Source organism: Pteropus vampyrus, unplaced genomic scaffold (genome assembly GCF_000151845.1).
Source record: "Pteropus vampyrus isolate Shadow unplaced genomic scaffold, Pvam_2.0 Scaffold53, whole genome shotgun sequence".
Classification (NCBI taxonomy): domain Eukaryota; kingdom Metazoa; phylum Chordata; class Mammalia; order Chiroptera; family Pteropodidae; genus Pteropus; species Pteropus vampyrus.
Window position 1 is genome coordinate 5,726,156 of NW_011888834.1, and position 14,258 is coordinate 5,740,413.

General features: G+C 40.5%; 1 protein-coding gene across 1 annotated transcript in view; it reads left to right on the plus strand.

Moving 5' to 3' along the window:
* The window catches only part of DOCK5 (dedicator of cytokinesis 5), a 166,112-nt gene that overhangs the window by 81,786 nt on the left and 70,068 nt on the right, over positions 1–14,258 (plus strand). The window contains exons 13-17 of the mRNA XM_011360348.2: positions 3,450–3,574; positions 5,046–5,144; positions 6,472–6,544; positions 8,786–8,889; positions 9,833–10,016. Coding sequence (XP_011358650.1) covers positions 3,450–3,574; positions 5,046–5,144; positions 6,472–6,544; positions 8,786–8,889; positions 9,833–10,016 — 585 coding nt within the window. The remainder of the gene's footprint in view (positions 1–3,449; positions 3,575–5,045; positions 5,145–6,471; positions 6,545–8,785; positions 8,890–9,832; positions 10,017–14,258) is intronic.

Below are 14,258 nucleotides of genomic sequence, written 5' to 3' on the forward strand. Positions count from 1 at the left end.
GGAAAATGTTTTGTCGTCTTGTTTAAAAAATAAGTATTCGTAATATTGCTATAACTGAAAGCAGTTTTATTGCTACAGCAAGACAGAAATCTGAAAAAAAAAATGAAGTAGAGAAGTTTATTTTCTGGACAAAATGAATTTGTCTTTGAAATCTGTCCAGAAAGATTCTTTATAGCAATAGGATTGGTTCATAGACTGCCAGAGCTATAACAGGCTTTAAAAATCATCCAGGCTGGTGGTTCCCAAATGCTAGTCTTGGATCGCCTAATTAGAATTACTTGGGAAACATTAAAATATAGATTCCCAGATTTTTTTCAAAAACTCTGATTCAGTTTGTAAGTAAGACCACGGCTCCCCAGGCAATTCTGGTAATGGGCCGGGTTTGAGAAATAGAGATTTAGACCAAAGTTCCTCACCTCGTAGCTCCTCGTTTACACAGGCTCCAGATGTATCTTAAGCTCTTCCCTCTACCCCACTTTCTCCTCTAGCCAAAACGCTCTTACTTTCTGCCCTCATCTTCTCAGCTAGATTCTCGGAAGTGATTATTTACTGTCTCTGTTTTCGTACCTGCCAGCTACCCTGCAGCTGCTGCAGAAGGGCTGTCACTAGAGGCACGAAACGTTGCAGTGTCACTAAGTCCAAAGGATATTTCTTAGCCTAATGCTCATCTCTGGTCTTTTGGCAGCATGTGACACTGTTGATCACATTTCCCCCTCCTCATTGGTGACCTCATACTCTTCTCTTTTTCTCCATTCTCTTGAGGCCTCTCCTAGAACTCTTCTGCCACCTTATCATCTTCTACCTTACCTTTAAAGGTTAAAGTTCCTCGGTATTTAGTCCTTAAGCCCTGTATTAGTTCTGCCTGGGCTGCCATAACAAAATTCCACACTCTAGTGGCTTAAGCAACAACAGTTTATTTCCTCACAGTTCCAGAGACTGACCATCAAAGATCAAAGTGTCAGCAGGGTTGGTTCCTTCTGAGGCTTCCCTCCTTGGCTTATAGATGGCCACCTTCTTGCTGTGTCCTCTCATGGGCACCCCTTGGTCTGTGTGTTATCTGTGTCCTAATCTCTTCTAATAAGGACACAAGTCATATTGGATTCGGGCCCAACATATGACCTCATTTTACCTTAATTACCTCTTCAAAGGGCCTATCTCCAAATACAATCACATTTTGAAGTACTGAGGGTTAGGACTTCAATGTAAGAATTTAAGGGGACACAGTTCAGCTTATACCAGGCCTCCTTTGCTTCTCACCTATATTCTCCCCATAGATGGTCTTGTCCAGTCACTTGGCCTCTGTATGACAGTTGCCTTCAGATTCCTGTCTCTCACCCCGAGACCCCTCCTCTGAAGTCTGTTACCATAGATCCAACTGATTTCTGCCTTAGGACTTTAGTGGGTACTGTTCCCACCCCTGACTCGAAGCACCCTCATTTTCCAGCCATCTACTCTTCTCTCTTTAACTGATTAATTCTTACTCAGAATCCTCACTTGGAACTCGTAACTCTGTGCATCCACACCTGGCTCTTCTGTTGTGTTTTATCTAAGAGAGTGGCACCCCCCATCCATCCAGTTGCACAAACAAGAAGCCTGAAAGTCACCCTTGACCCCCCCCCTTTCCTTTACACTTCAAACAAAACTCGTGGATAAGACCTGCCAGTTTTGTCTTTGAAAGGCCTCTCGATGGCATCCCCTTCTCTCCATCTCTGTTGCCACTACCTGAGTTGTGGCTACTGTCATCTTGTCCAGGGACAACTGCCATCACATCCTAACTGGTTTCCCGCTTCTGCTCTTTCTTACCTCATATCCTCTTTACCACAGTGTAGCGTGAGTGATCTTTTATGCAAGCCCACCTGATTCCATCCCGTTCTTCCTTGCCAAAAACATTTTGAAGATTTCTGTTTATACTGAGGATGAAGATACACATTCTATACTTGGCCCGTAAGCTTCAGAGACATTTGTCTCTTGTTCGTCTCTGTACCTCATCTCCCCAACCTGTGAACACTTCCATCTTATGGCTGCTACCTCTGGGCCTTTGCACATGCTTCTCTCACTTCCTCTGCTCTCACCTCTCCAGTATCAGCTCAAAGACAAGATTCCCACACCCTCCAGACAAGGCTGGGACTTAATGTGATACTTTCACAGAGCCTGGCCTGTTCCTTGATTTGTAACGATGCATTTCATCATGTGATTATTTCATAATGCTTCTGTTCCCCCACTAGACTGAAGCGGTATGAGAGAGAGGCTGGATTTTGGCTCACCATTGTCTCCCAAACACCTAGCACAGTGCTTGGTACAGAGTAGGTGCTCAGTCAATTTTTTAAATGAATAAATAAATATTATCTCAGCCACCTATGGTTGGAAATTGAGGATATTTCCAAGTTTTCACTTTCATTAGTAATGTCACAATGAATATCACTATGGATTATCATTGCTCACATTTTTGATACTTTTGGTCAAACACTACCAATGAAGCTGCTGTGTCAGCTAAGGCTTTTGACACAAACTCTCAACTTCTCCATTGACAAAAAGTATATCAGTTAAGATTTCAAATTGTAATATATAAATAAGCTCCTTTTTTCTTCACTCTCCCTAATTCTGAGCACTATCTTAATTTTTTTCCAGTCAGTTAAGTGATGAAAATGATGTGTTCTAAATATGCACCCCAATTTTTTTGTAGTGCAATAAGGTTTTATTTTTTTACAATGGGAGGCAGTATAATATAGTACAGATTTTGGAGACATTTTTACAATACTGAGTCTTTCTATCCAAGAACTTGGTATGCCTTTCCTGCGTTCAAGGTTTTATTTATGTATCACGATAACATTTAAAATTTTTCTTTACTATGGGGAGCCGGGGAGGAGCTACACATTTACTAGTTAATTAATTCATTTTTAAAATTTTATGCTGGTTAACTAAATATATGACGAGCAGAAATTATTCCGATATTGGTAAAAACCACATGTAAAATATTCTGTGGGTCTTTAAGAAGGAGTATCTGTCTCATCAGATTGTTATATGGATTAAATAAATATTGCACAACAGCCCATAGTGAGCAGTCAGTAAACATTAGCCTTCATTAATATCAGATGTGTTAAAATGTCACAGTCTCCAGTGCATGACTGAAAAAAAAATCTGCCACTATAACCTAATAAAGCATATTGTGTACTTACAATTAGACAGCAGTTATTAATAAATAGAACACAGGAATACTGTCAAAAAAGAGTTCATTTTTAAAAAACTATACTTCAAAGATCTTCGTATGTATGGAAAAATAGAATGAGGTCAGCCGAAGGGAACAATACATATAAAAACTGCCGTGTGAATAGTTCACTATAAAGTCAGATCTGGCAGTTCATATTTTACTTATGTTTATCTTATTACATCCTAAAAAGTAAAAGTGACTTCTCTCAGTACCACTCACAGGATGCATTGTCGTGTTGCAGGAGATGTTCGGAATGATATTTATGTCACCCTGATTCATGGAGAGTTTGACAAAGGGAAGAAGAAGACACCGAAGAACGTGGAGGTGACCATGTCTGTGTATGATGAGGAGGGCAACATGATGGAGGTATGCACCGGGACCCGGAAACCCCACTGCCATCTCGCACTTCTTTACAGTAATGGGGGGCTTTCGGCCTAGTGTTAATTATTCTCTACATTAGGGTGCATTTGGTTTTTTGGTTTTTCATAAGGAAAATATATGAAGCCTGTTAGATTGGTGATTAGTAATTACCAGTTTTACTAATAAACCCCTTTAGACTCTTATTTTCACATCTCTCCTGTGCTGAAAAATATCTTAAGCCACTAATGATTTCATGTGTATGCTTCTGATCAGAGGTTCTTTATCGTTTTCAAAATCTTTAGCCACTTTCAAGCCTGTTCAGTTCCCCTGGGGCTTGAGTGCAGTGGCATGTGTGCCCAGAAGGCATTGAAAGGCACCCATTTCTTCCACCTAAATAAGCAGAGCCAAAGGGGACACGCCCATTAGAGAGCTGTTAAACTGGAAGGCTCTTGGTTAGAGAAGGCTCTACTCATTCGTTTTAGTAATCAGGAAACCGCTGCCCCAAAAGGATAAATCTTTTCCTCGGAAACACAAGAGTTAGGGATGGAGCTGGGAATGGATCCACACAACCTGCCTTTCAGTCTGGAGTTCCTCCCATGCTGACGGCACTCTGTCCATGCAGAGAAGAAGTGAGTCTTGATTCTGACATCAGAGAGGATAGCAGGAGACTTTCATAGTCTCGGCTGACATCTGGCTCATCTGTAAGAGCTGTAGTTACCCGCTTTGGAATCCAAGAATCAAGCTCTCAGTTCACTCAGCTCACCATTATGCCTCATCACATCGGTGCTTGATGGCAAATAAGTACACAGCCCTGTCACTTCCCCATGGATATTATAATCTTCGAAGGAAACAGTCGACAAAGTCAGGTCGTCTTCTGTGTTCAATGAACAAACAAAATGCTGTGGGCCGCGGTATGGAAGTGGTTTATTCATGCTATTGAGTTACACTAGGAGTTTAAGTACACATCTGGTCAGTCATTTCACAGCTTTGCTAACTAGCTTGGAAGTGCCCACATTGAGACCTGATTCTGCACTCAGTGATTCGTTGCTGGGAGGAGACATAGCTCTAAGTTTTAGTGAACATGCTGTACCCTAGGTGCTTAAAGCAGAGTAGACAGGACCTCACACAGCAGCACATCTGCATATGCGCTGTAGCCCGCCCCCCCCCCCCCCCCCCGCCCCCGGCCACTCCCACCAGGCCTCTAAAGAGAGGAAAGAAAGGAGAACGCGTGGCAGGGGAAGGAAGAGAGAATAAAAGTTGCAGCAAAGAGGAGTGTTAGGAGGATGCTGGGTGGGTCTCTTAGCGACTTCCACACTTAGACCCTCAAATAAGTCACCCGCCAAATATATTCAGCTTGTGGATGGCAGTGTCAGGCATGTGTTGGCTGTGTGGAGGGCAGAGGGCTCTTGCGAGGTGTGTGGGGAACTCTTATTCTAGATAATATTATCCACTCCTAATTTTTTCTTTCCATCCGAAGAAAGCAATTCACCCTGGCGCTGGATATGAAGGCATTTCAGAGTACAAGTCAGTAGTCTATTACCAAGTCAAGCAGCCCTGTTGGTATGAGACTGTCAAGGTGAGAATACTCTGTCATACATTAAACCTCATTTAGATTCCTTTCTTCTTTTTTGCCCACAACTCGTTCCTACTTTATCCTGAAGTTTTAGATAGGTTGCCTATGGTGGCCAATAAGAAATGGATTGATGATTATAATTCTGTATAAGCATGTTTATCTGGAAGAAACTCAGAATTCTTAAATAACATTCTCATTCATAAATATGTGGAAATTTGAATAGAGAGGCTTGTGGTTGTAATGATGTGAATAGGCTGCCAAGATGGTCCACAACCAAGTGGAAATGTTCTCACACGCTACAAGCAGTTGCCTAACATCTTTTCCTTCTTGGTCTCTAACCAAGTTTTCTGGGCCTCTTTTTAATTTAAATATGTGTCTTACGCATTCCAAAGTGCTTTTCCGATCAGTCATCTTATGTGAGCCCCTCCATTGCCCTGCAACGAAACCACTCAGTGTTGTAATGCCCTTTCTGATTGGGTGCTTGAGGATCAAAGAAGTTAAGTGACTTCCAAGGTCCTGTAGTGATTAGTGTCAGAGCCTAATTAGAGCCAACTTTTATGAATCCCAGGCTCCATCAGCTCTTTCTGATTGTCAAAGTCTTATGAGCTCTCCATATAAAATTCAGAAAATAAGAATTTGCATTGATACCTCAATTCAGAAGTAACTTTCCCTCAGCTTTATGTACTTCATATGTTTTAAATTATGCTGTTTACACAAATTTATATTGTGCTTTTAAAAAATACTTATCTTGAAGCATTAAAAGTTCTTCAGAAATGTACTGATACTTGCATAGTATTCCATTATATAATCATGCCAGGATTTATTTAACTGTCGGCCACAAATTCTCTGCTCTTTTCATTGCCTCATGCCGTTGTCGCCCCTCTTTATATAAACAGCAAAAAGCTTCATTGTCCCCAGTATATACCTTTTCCTTCTGTTTCAGACCCGAATTATTACCACAGAATATATATATATATACCTTGCAGTCTGAAAGGTCCTATATAGACCTCAAAGTGATGACTGTTTGCCTCTGAAGTATTTCTTGTTTCATACTTGAGAAAATACTAGAAACTTGTAATATCTCCATTCTCAGCATCTATGATAAACAGCAAAGACAATCTTCTCCTGAGATCTTTAGCTTGAAAAAAGCTAAACCGCATTTGAATGAAACCTTCCGCCAGATCTCACTCTATAGGATTTAGTGCTGTGAGAAAATGCTAACAATGAGCCTAATTCTGTAAAATGACTATGAGTGCAAAATATTAATATACTATTAATTTATTAATTTATTAATATACTATTAATTTATTAATTTATTCTTATTCTGCAGGTATCCATTGCTATAGAAGAGGTTACTCGCTGCCATATAAGGTTTACCTTTCGACACCGATCGTCTCAGGAATGTAAGTATTAGGAGAGTCACAAAATTTCCATAAAAAACATATTTACTCTTGCTTGATAGTGCTTTTGGGGGTCTGGAGAACTAGATACTTGGAAACTAGATACTTGGCATCTTTATTTCAGAATTCCTTGGTGCTAAGGGAATCAGAAAAAGTGAATTTTTCTGGCCTTTCAAGATCTATGTTATTATTCTGTATCAGAATTTAACCCAGATGTGTTCTGTGAATACTGAAGTTTTGTGAGATACTAATAGATGCTCTGTGACAAAAAAGAATTTCACAGTCGAATAGGGTTGAGAAGTGCTGTGTATTTTCTCTCTCTCTTAGACAGTCACACTGTGTGCTGCCATAAGGCTACAAAGTCCTGCAGCAAGAAAACTATTTAAGCTGAAACTGTTTAACCTTTTGTTGCCCCAAATTACTGTTTTTCTCATGAAAGAACTATGTCAAGTCTTAGATTACAGTTCATAAAATGGCTGCTTCAAAGTGTGAACAGAGAAGAAAATTGATTGTTTTCAGATTGATCAGAAAATTTCTCCAGTGTCTTGTTCTCCTTCAGCACTGCATAAAAATGCAATTCTTCATTCCAAACTGAATGTATTGGGCCCATCTCGTACCAGACTGCAGGCCAGGCCCTGGGTATGTGACAGCCAGTGGGACAGGGCTACTGCTCTGAAGAGTCTCTGTGGTCTAGATAGGAAGATGAGCAAGAAAACATGTGATTAAGTTCAGGACAGCGTGATATGGGCTATAGCAGCAGTGTCGTAAGGGAGCATGGAGCACAGCTCCTAACCTTGCCTGGAGACTGATGCATAAGGTTTCCTACATCTTAACTAGACTGAAGGTGAGTAGAAGTTAGCCCAGTGAAGGGTGACGGTGGAGAAATGTGTTTGAAAAGCAGAGTAAGTTCAATAAGTCTGAAGTGGGAGCAGGCGAGCAATCATAATATTAGGTTGAACCATGTGAATTGCCATTTTGTAGGTCAATATCAAATACTCATATATCAGCAAATAAATAGTCAAATATTGGCAATTTCATAATACTAATAATTCTACATAATACTAAGCTAGCATTTATCAAGCCTTATTAGTCTGTAGCACACACTAAGTGAAGCTCTGTTTATACACTATCTTGTTTATGTTCACAATAATCTGATAAAGTACACACTACTTTTATCCACATTTATATGTAAACTGAGGCACGGAGAGGTTAGATACTTGGCCAAGTTTACAGTGTTAGTCGGTGATAGAGCCTGGATTGACAATCTGGTTCCAGGTGAGCTGGAGCCAGATCATGGAAGATGAAGGTCCTTTTGAGCCATGTTATGGAAGAGCCATTAATAGGTGCTTTGTGGGTGGTGGTGGAGGTTTGGTATATGTTTACAACAGCTTTATTCATAATACCCTCATATTAGACGTAGCCCAGATGGTCATCTAAAGGAGAATGGACAAATCGTAGTATAATTATACAGTGGGTTACTGCTCAGCCAATCTGGGGACACATCAGTCACAGCAGACCTTTTGCCTGTGGTGAGAACAGGCCATGAGTTATCCCCACCATCGACATCCAAGTAGGGGACACAGTAAGCCCAGAGGCCAGCACCTAAATGTCAGGAGGGAGGTACTCTGCTTCCTTGAGAGGCTAAATCCTCCACCCCAAATGCCACAGAGCACACATACCCACTTCTCCTGGCACCTGAGCTCATATCTTGGAAGGAGAAAGAGAGTGGAGACCTCATGAGAGTGTTCTGGAGCAAGGTGGTTGACCTGATTAGATTCGATTTTGCAAATCTCTGACTGTAGTGTAGAGAAAGTGATGGGTGGATAAGAACTGGAGACAGACTGGTCAGGAAGATCGTGTAGAAAGACAGGGAAGAGGTGAGGGTGGCCCGAACTTGGGTGTGAACAGAGAGATGGAGAGAAAATGCACGGGTTCCAGAGGTATTCACTATGTGGAGTTGACATGAGGGTTGAGTCATATCACCCACATTGCTGGTCTCATTCATTTGCAAATGTAGGGAGGGGAGCATACTTGGAAGTGCCGGAAGGTTTCAGTTTGGGAAATATTCTCTTTAAGAAGCCTGTGACGTGCACAGTATGTATGATTTATCGTGTAGCTTGCTGAATTGTGCTGGTTATAGCATGATTGAACATCATCCCCCAGAGCAAAATGTGAAATCAGCCATCATAGCCATCACTTCTTGATATCTTTCTGCACTGCTCAGACACATATTTGTCTTTTCAGCCAGAGATAAATCGGAGCGAGCATTTGGGGTGTCCTTCGTGAAGCTGATGAACCCAGATGGCACCACCCTGCAGGATGGGAGGCATGATCTGGTGGTTTATAAGGTGGTGCTAACAGAATGAGGCTCAGAAAATTGCTGAGGAAATATTTATATCCTCTGAAATTGGTTCTTAAGGTTCCTTTCAGATTTATTTGTATGAACATCAAAAACTTCTCTAGAGCTATGCGTGTTTGCCCCTTAAAGTCTAGAAACCCAGAGGGCTATGTCCCAGCAGCTGCATGGTCTCTCACTCCCTTTCTGGAAAGAGTGAGTGCATGATTATTTAGTCTCCCTCTTCTGCAAATGGCGTTCTGTGGCAGTGAATAGTCAAGGGCCGCCCTCTGGCCTTTTGCTCATACCTCATGGAGCGCAGACAGTTGCACTGTTGGGTTTGAGTGTGGTGGGTGTGGTAGGATGTGGTTTTCATATCAGCGTGAGCCTGGTACCATTTCTCTGCTATCAGGCCTCGTTTCCTTCCCTGACAGTTTTGTCCTCATTCTTCCCTCTAAGTACTACAGAGCTATCACTTCTACTCAGATTTGAGAGTAGAGAGTAGATGCTGGAAGATCTCATTTATCCAACAATATCACAGAGTTGGTAGCTTTTTTGAGATGCATCTACCTGACCCGTATTTTCCTTAATAGCTGTTAGTTCATAAATAGTTTTGGAAGGCATGGCAAGCTGTTTCTTCCCAATGAACCCAGTCAACCCAATCATCTATAACTGTGAATGAAATCCAACCTTATTCTTTAATATTTATTTATAGTTGAGACCTAGGATTTTCTGAGTGTAGTTCACAACTTCATTTTCATTCACCGTCGAAATTATCTGTGGACTCCAACCCTTGGAAGGGATCACGCTGTCTCAGTTGGAGGGGTCTAGGTATAATTTCATAAAACCTCGTTTCTCATGCTGCAGATACTCTGTGTTCATGATCGATACTGTTGTTGTTTGCATGTAAGAGGTTTTGCCTGTCATTTGGTGTCTCTAACATGCTTTCTTTTCAGGGTGACAACAAGAAAATGGAAGATGCTAAGTTCTACCTGACCATGCCTGGAACCAAGGTAGAGATGGAAGAAAAAGAACTGCAAGCATCCAAAACCCTGGCCAACTTTACCCCCGCCAAGGATAGCACAAAAGATAGCTTTCAGATTGCCACCCTCATTTGCTCTACAAAGCTCACTCAGAACGGTGGGTGTGGTGACCGCAGTGACACCAGAATGAGTTTTCTGCTTGGTCCTGCTGGGCCCCTTTGTTAGTCTCAGGGGGCTGGACCATATGGGACCACATCTTCTGAGGTGGGATCCGGGGCACTTTGGATTCTGCTATTTGCCCTTCACATGATGTTCTGGGTGCTACTGACCAAATGGTTAAAGCTCCTTCTGAGGTTTTGTTGTCCATCTTTCAAACAGATGAAAAGCATTTGGGTTTTTTTAATATTGTAAAACCTGTAAATGTATTCATTAATAGGGCCTGTAAAATTAGAAAGCCTTATGTTCCTGTCCTTCAAGGCAGCAAAGAACTCTAATAATGTGTCCTGTGTAATATATATAACATGAAATGTTGGTAATAAGGAGGAGGACACTGAGAAATATAGTCAATCTCCTGCTCAAACAGGTATGGCGAAGAGCAGGGACAGTGTCCTGTGGGGTTCCATCTGTCCCCCATATAGTCTCCTCTGTCCCTTTTTTTCCCAAGCAGTCAGGGATTTTTCATTAAATCCGCTGCGTGGTTCAAAAGGGCATCATTTTGTCCCTACTTGAAATCTCGGATTACCAATTTTAACTTCTCTGGTGTATATCATGGCATTCGATAGCCCATAACAGCTTCTCATTCATTTAACCTATGTTATGTGTGTCACGAATATAGTGAGCCAGGGGGCTTGTCCTAGAAATTCTATAGCCCCTGTGTTATAGCAGATTAATCCGTTTGGCCTCTTGGAGGATTTGGGTGAGGTACCTGGCAGGGGCTTTGCCTTAGAGAAGTGCTAAGATAGACAAAACAGTTTAGATATCGGACACACTCAAAGATCAGATGTTGGTTATCTTTAGAAGGGTCAGTATTGCTTGTTTTGATGAATCATGCTGGGCTAGAGAATATGGATAGTACTTCAACTTGGACAAGTAGCTGGACTCAACAGAGTGAAGTTCAGGGTTGAGACATATGGGAAAGTAAAAGCACATTCACCAGAACTTAAGCCAGAAAAAGCCAAAACTGGAGACAGTATAAAGATCTGAAGTTGCAAAGGACTGCTGGGGAGAGAGGGAGGAATGAATAGGCAGAGCACAGGGGATTTTTAGAGCAGTAAAACTGTACTGTATGATACTGTAATGGATACATGGATACATGTCATAATGCATTTGTCAGAACCGCAAAATGCACCACACAGAGTGAACTACACAGAGTGAACCCTAACATAAACCATGGACTTAGTTAATAAACTGTATTAGTTGTAACAGATGCACCACACTAATGTAAAATGTTAACGGGGAGCTGGGGAGCAGTGAAGGGCTATATGGAAACTTTCTGTACTTTCCGTTTAATTTTTCTGTGAACCTCAAACTGCTCAAAAAAAAAAATCTATGAATAATAAAATAAGAACAAAACTTTAAACCAGATAACACTCTGAGCTTCAGAAAAGACATGACGAACTCGTATCAGTGACATAACCCTTGTTAGGGAATAAGTAAATATAATAAAGTGCTGATATGAGGTAAAATGGTACAATGTTTATGGAAGATGATTTAGATACTATATCAAAGACTTAAAATATATTCAGACACTTAATCCAGTAATTTGATCCCTAGAAACTGAACCCAAGCAAACAATGAGAGATGTACACAAAGATTAATATATAAGAATGTTTCACTGTTATTCCTAAGAGGGGGATGGAAAAAATCTAAATGTCCAACGCTTTGGGTTAGTTTAAATTATATAGTATAATTAAATGATGAAATATATGCACCTGCCAAATATATTTCAAAACATAATCCAAGACGTGCAAAATTTTTAATACTATTGTATAATCCCAGTTTTGTTTAAATATATGAGGACAAATTGGAGCCCGTTGCCTGGGTTCAAATCCCAGCTCTGCCACTTACTAGCTCTATCATCTAAGGCAAGTCACTTGATCTCTCTGTGACTGGGTTTCCTCATCTTTAAAATGGAAGTAATAATAGTATGTATTTCAGAGAATGCAGTAAAATAAGTAAAAGCAAAGCATCAGTGCCTAGCCCATTGTAAACGCTATGTGAGTATTAACTGTTGTTATTACTCTCATCATCATTATATATACACAGAAAAAGACAAAAAAAAAAACTTCAAAAGTTTGGATAGTTCTAATTTTCTTTATTTTTGGCATTTTCTAAATTTCTAACTATGCAATGTCAAAATGTTATTTTTAAGTATGGTAGTAGATGATATAAATCATTAATGTACTTTTGAAATTTATCAAGAGATATTTAAGAGGGACGGCATTTATCAAACATCTAGTAGGTTACTCTTCCCAGAGCCTAGAGTTCAACGAGAACAAGGATTAAAAGCTTGAAAATCAACTTTTAATACAAAGCAACTTTCTGTTCTATATTTCTATATTCCTGATATGATATCATTATATTATTTATCATCTCCAAGTCAAAAAATTAGGAAGCTGATTGACAGGTAACAGTTCTCAACTTAAATACTTGATGTGCTGATATTTACATCACCGATCTAAATATTCTGAACCTGTGCTGCAGTCCTGCTATGACAGCCACTAGCCCCATGTAGCTTGCGAAATGTATGAATTCAACTCCTTAGTCTCACTAGCCTCATTTCAAGTGTTCTGTAGTTTGACACGGCTGATGACTTCTATGTTGAGCAGCACAGATATGAAACATTCCTTTCATCACGAAAAGTTCCATCGGGTGGAACTGTACTCTTTTTCTTTGTTGTCATCTCATTCCTAGTGTTTCGAGCTCAAAAATACTTAACATACCAAAAAAAAAAAAAAAGTTGTAAATAATATCGTCTCCCATAGAAGGTTTAAGGAGGCAAACTTATCTAAAGCTGAGAGGAGGGATCTGCTGTCATAGTGGATAGAGGTAGGAAGAGGGGACAGATGTGGGGAAGATGGCAACAGAAGGACGTCACAAGCATCAGAGAAAACAGTATTCACAGGGACAGATAATAACTGTGGGTTGTTGATGTGTTTGCTTTCTTCTAATTTGATGGAAATGATAAGGAACCAGTGTAATTTATTCTGAGAAAAAAGAAGCCAATGAATATTAATAAACCATCAACCCCTGAGGGCGTTTTCCGATTGATAGTTTAGTCATTCTCCTTTCACACAGAGGCTGTGCCCCGAAGCATTTCTTTTTAGCCTTAGGAAGACTATTCAGACTTAAAAGGTTAAAAGCCACTGGCACTAGTTACAGACAGAGTTTCCAGACTCTGTATTTATTTTATTAATTTTCCCAAAAGTGGAACAGACCAATTTATATGGGATCATTTGTTGCTGGGCTCTTATGGAGGGTGAGGATAGATTTGTCGTTCCAGGAAAGGGAGAGGGGAGGTCAAGTTCCTGCAGGTGTGGGGCCCTGTGCCAGGTCGTTCTCAGTCATCCAGCACTCAGCACATGAAGATGCCAGCACTGCCAGTATTAACCTCAGCCTACTGACCAAAGAACTGAGTTAAAGTGCTAAAATATTTTGCTAAGCTCATGAGTGGTGGTCTTGGGTCTGAGAATAGATATAGCTCCAAAGCTTGTGGTTTTCTTTGTCTTTCTTTCCTTTTTTAAATGTTATGGTGCCTAATCCTCTCCCAGAGGCATTTACTACTCTAAATTTGGGGATTGTCATTCAGAGAATCCTAAATTCTTACATACTTCTGATGGGGATATAAACTGAGACAACTTTGGATAACGTTTGGATAATATCTACTATGAGTGAAGATGATCGATCATTCCTGATGATCCAGAGGTTTCAGTTTAGTTTAATGCTCCTAGGTACCAGAAGACAGATGAGAATGTTCATAGCAGAATTGTTTGCGATAGCAAAAACTGGAAATGTTTATCTACAGTAGAACGGATAAACAGTTTTGGTACATTCATACAATGCGATTGAAACTGTGCAGCAATGAAAGTTTGCTAGAGCTATAAGCACCAACCTCTATGGATCTCAGAAACACAGTAAGTCTAGGGCTGTTTCCATGACACTGTGCCACCACTTTTCTGGCCCTAAGACTTGGATTCACCAGATGCCAAATGTGTTCCTAATATGAGCAGTGATGTGGCATGCAAACCTCTTTAGGGAGTAAACCTCTGGGCAGATTGACGGGTTCTTTTTAGATGCGTAAAGCTGCTGGGTGACCTTTCACTCTGCTGAAGTATCTAAATTCGTCTCCTCAGGCAGAAATGAGTAAAGTGAAATGATGAATGGAGCAGTACCATTGACT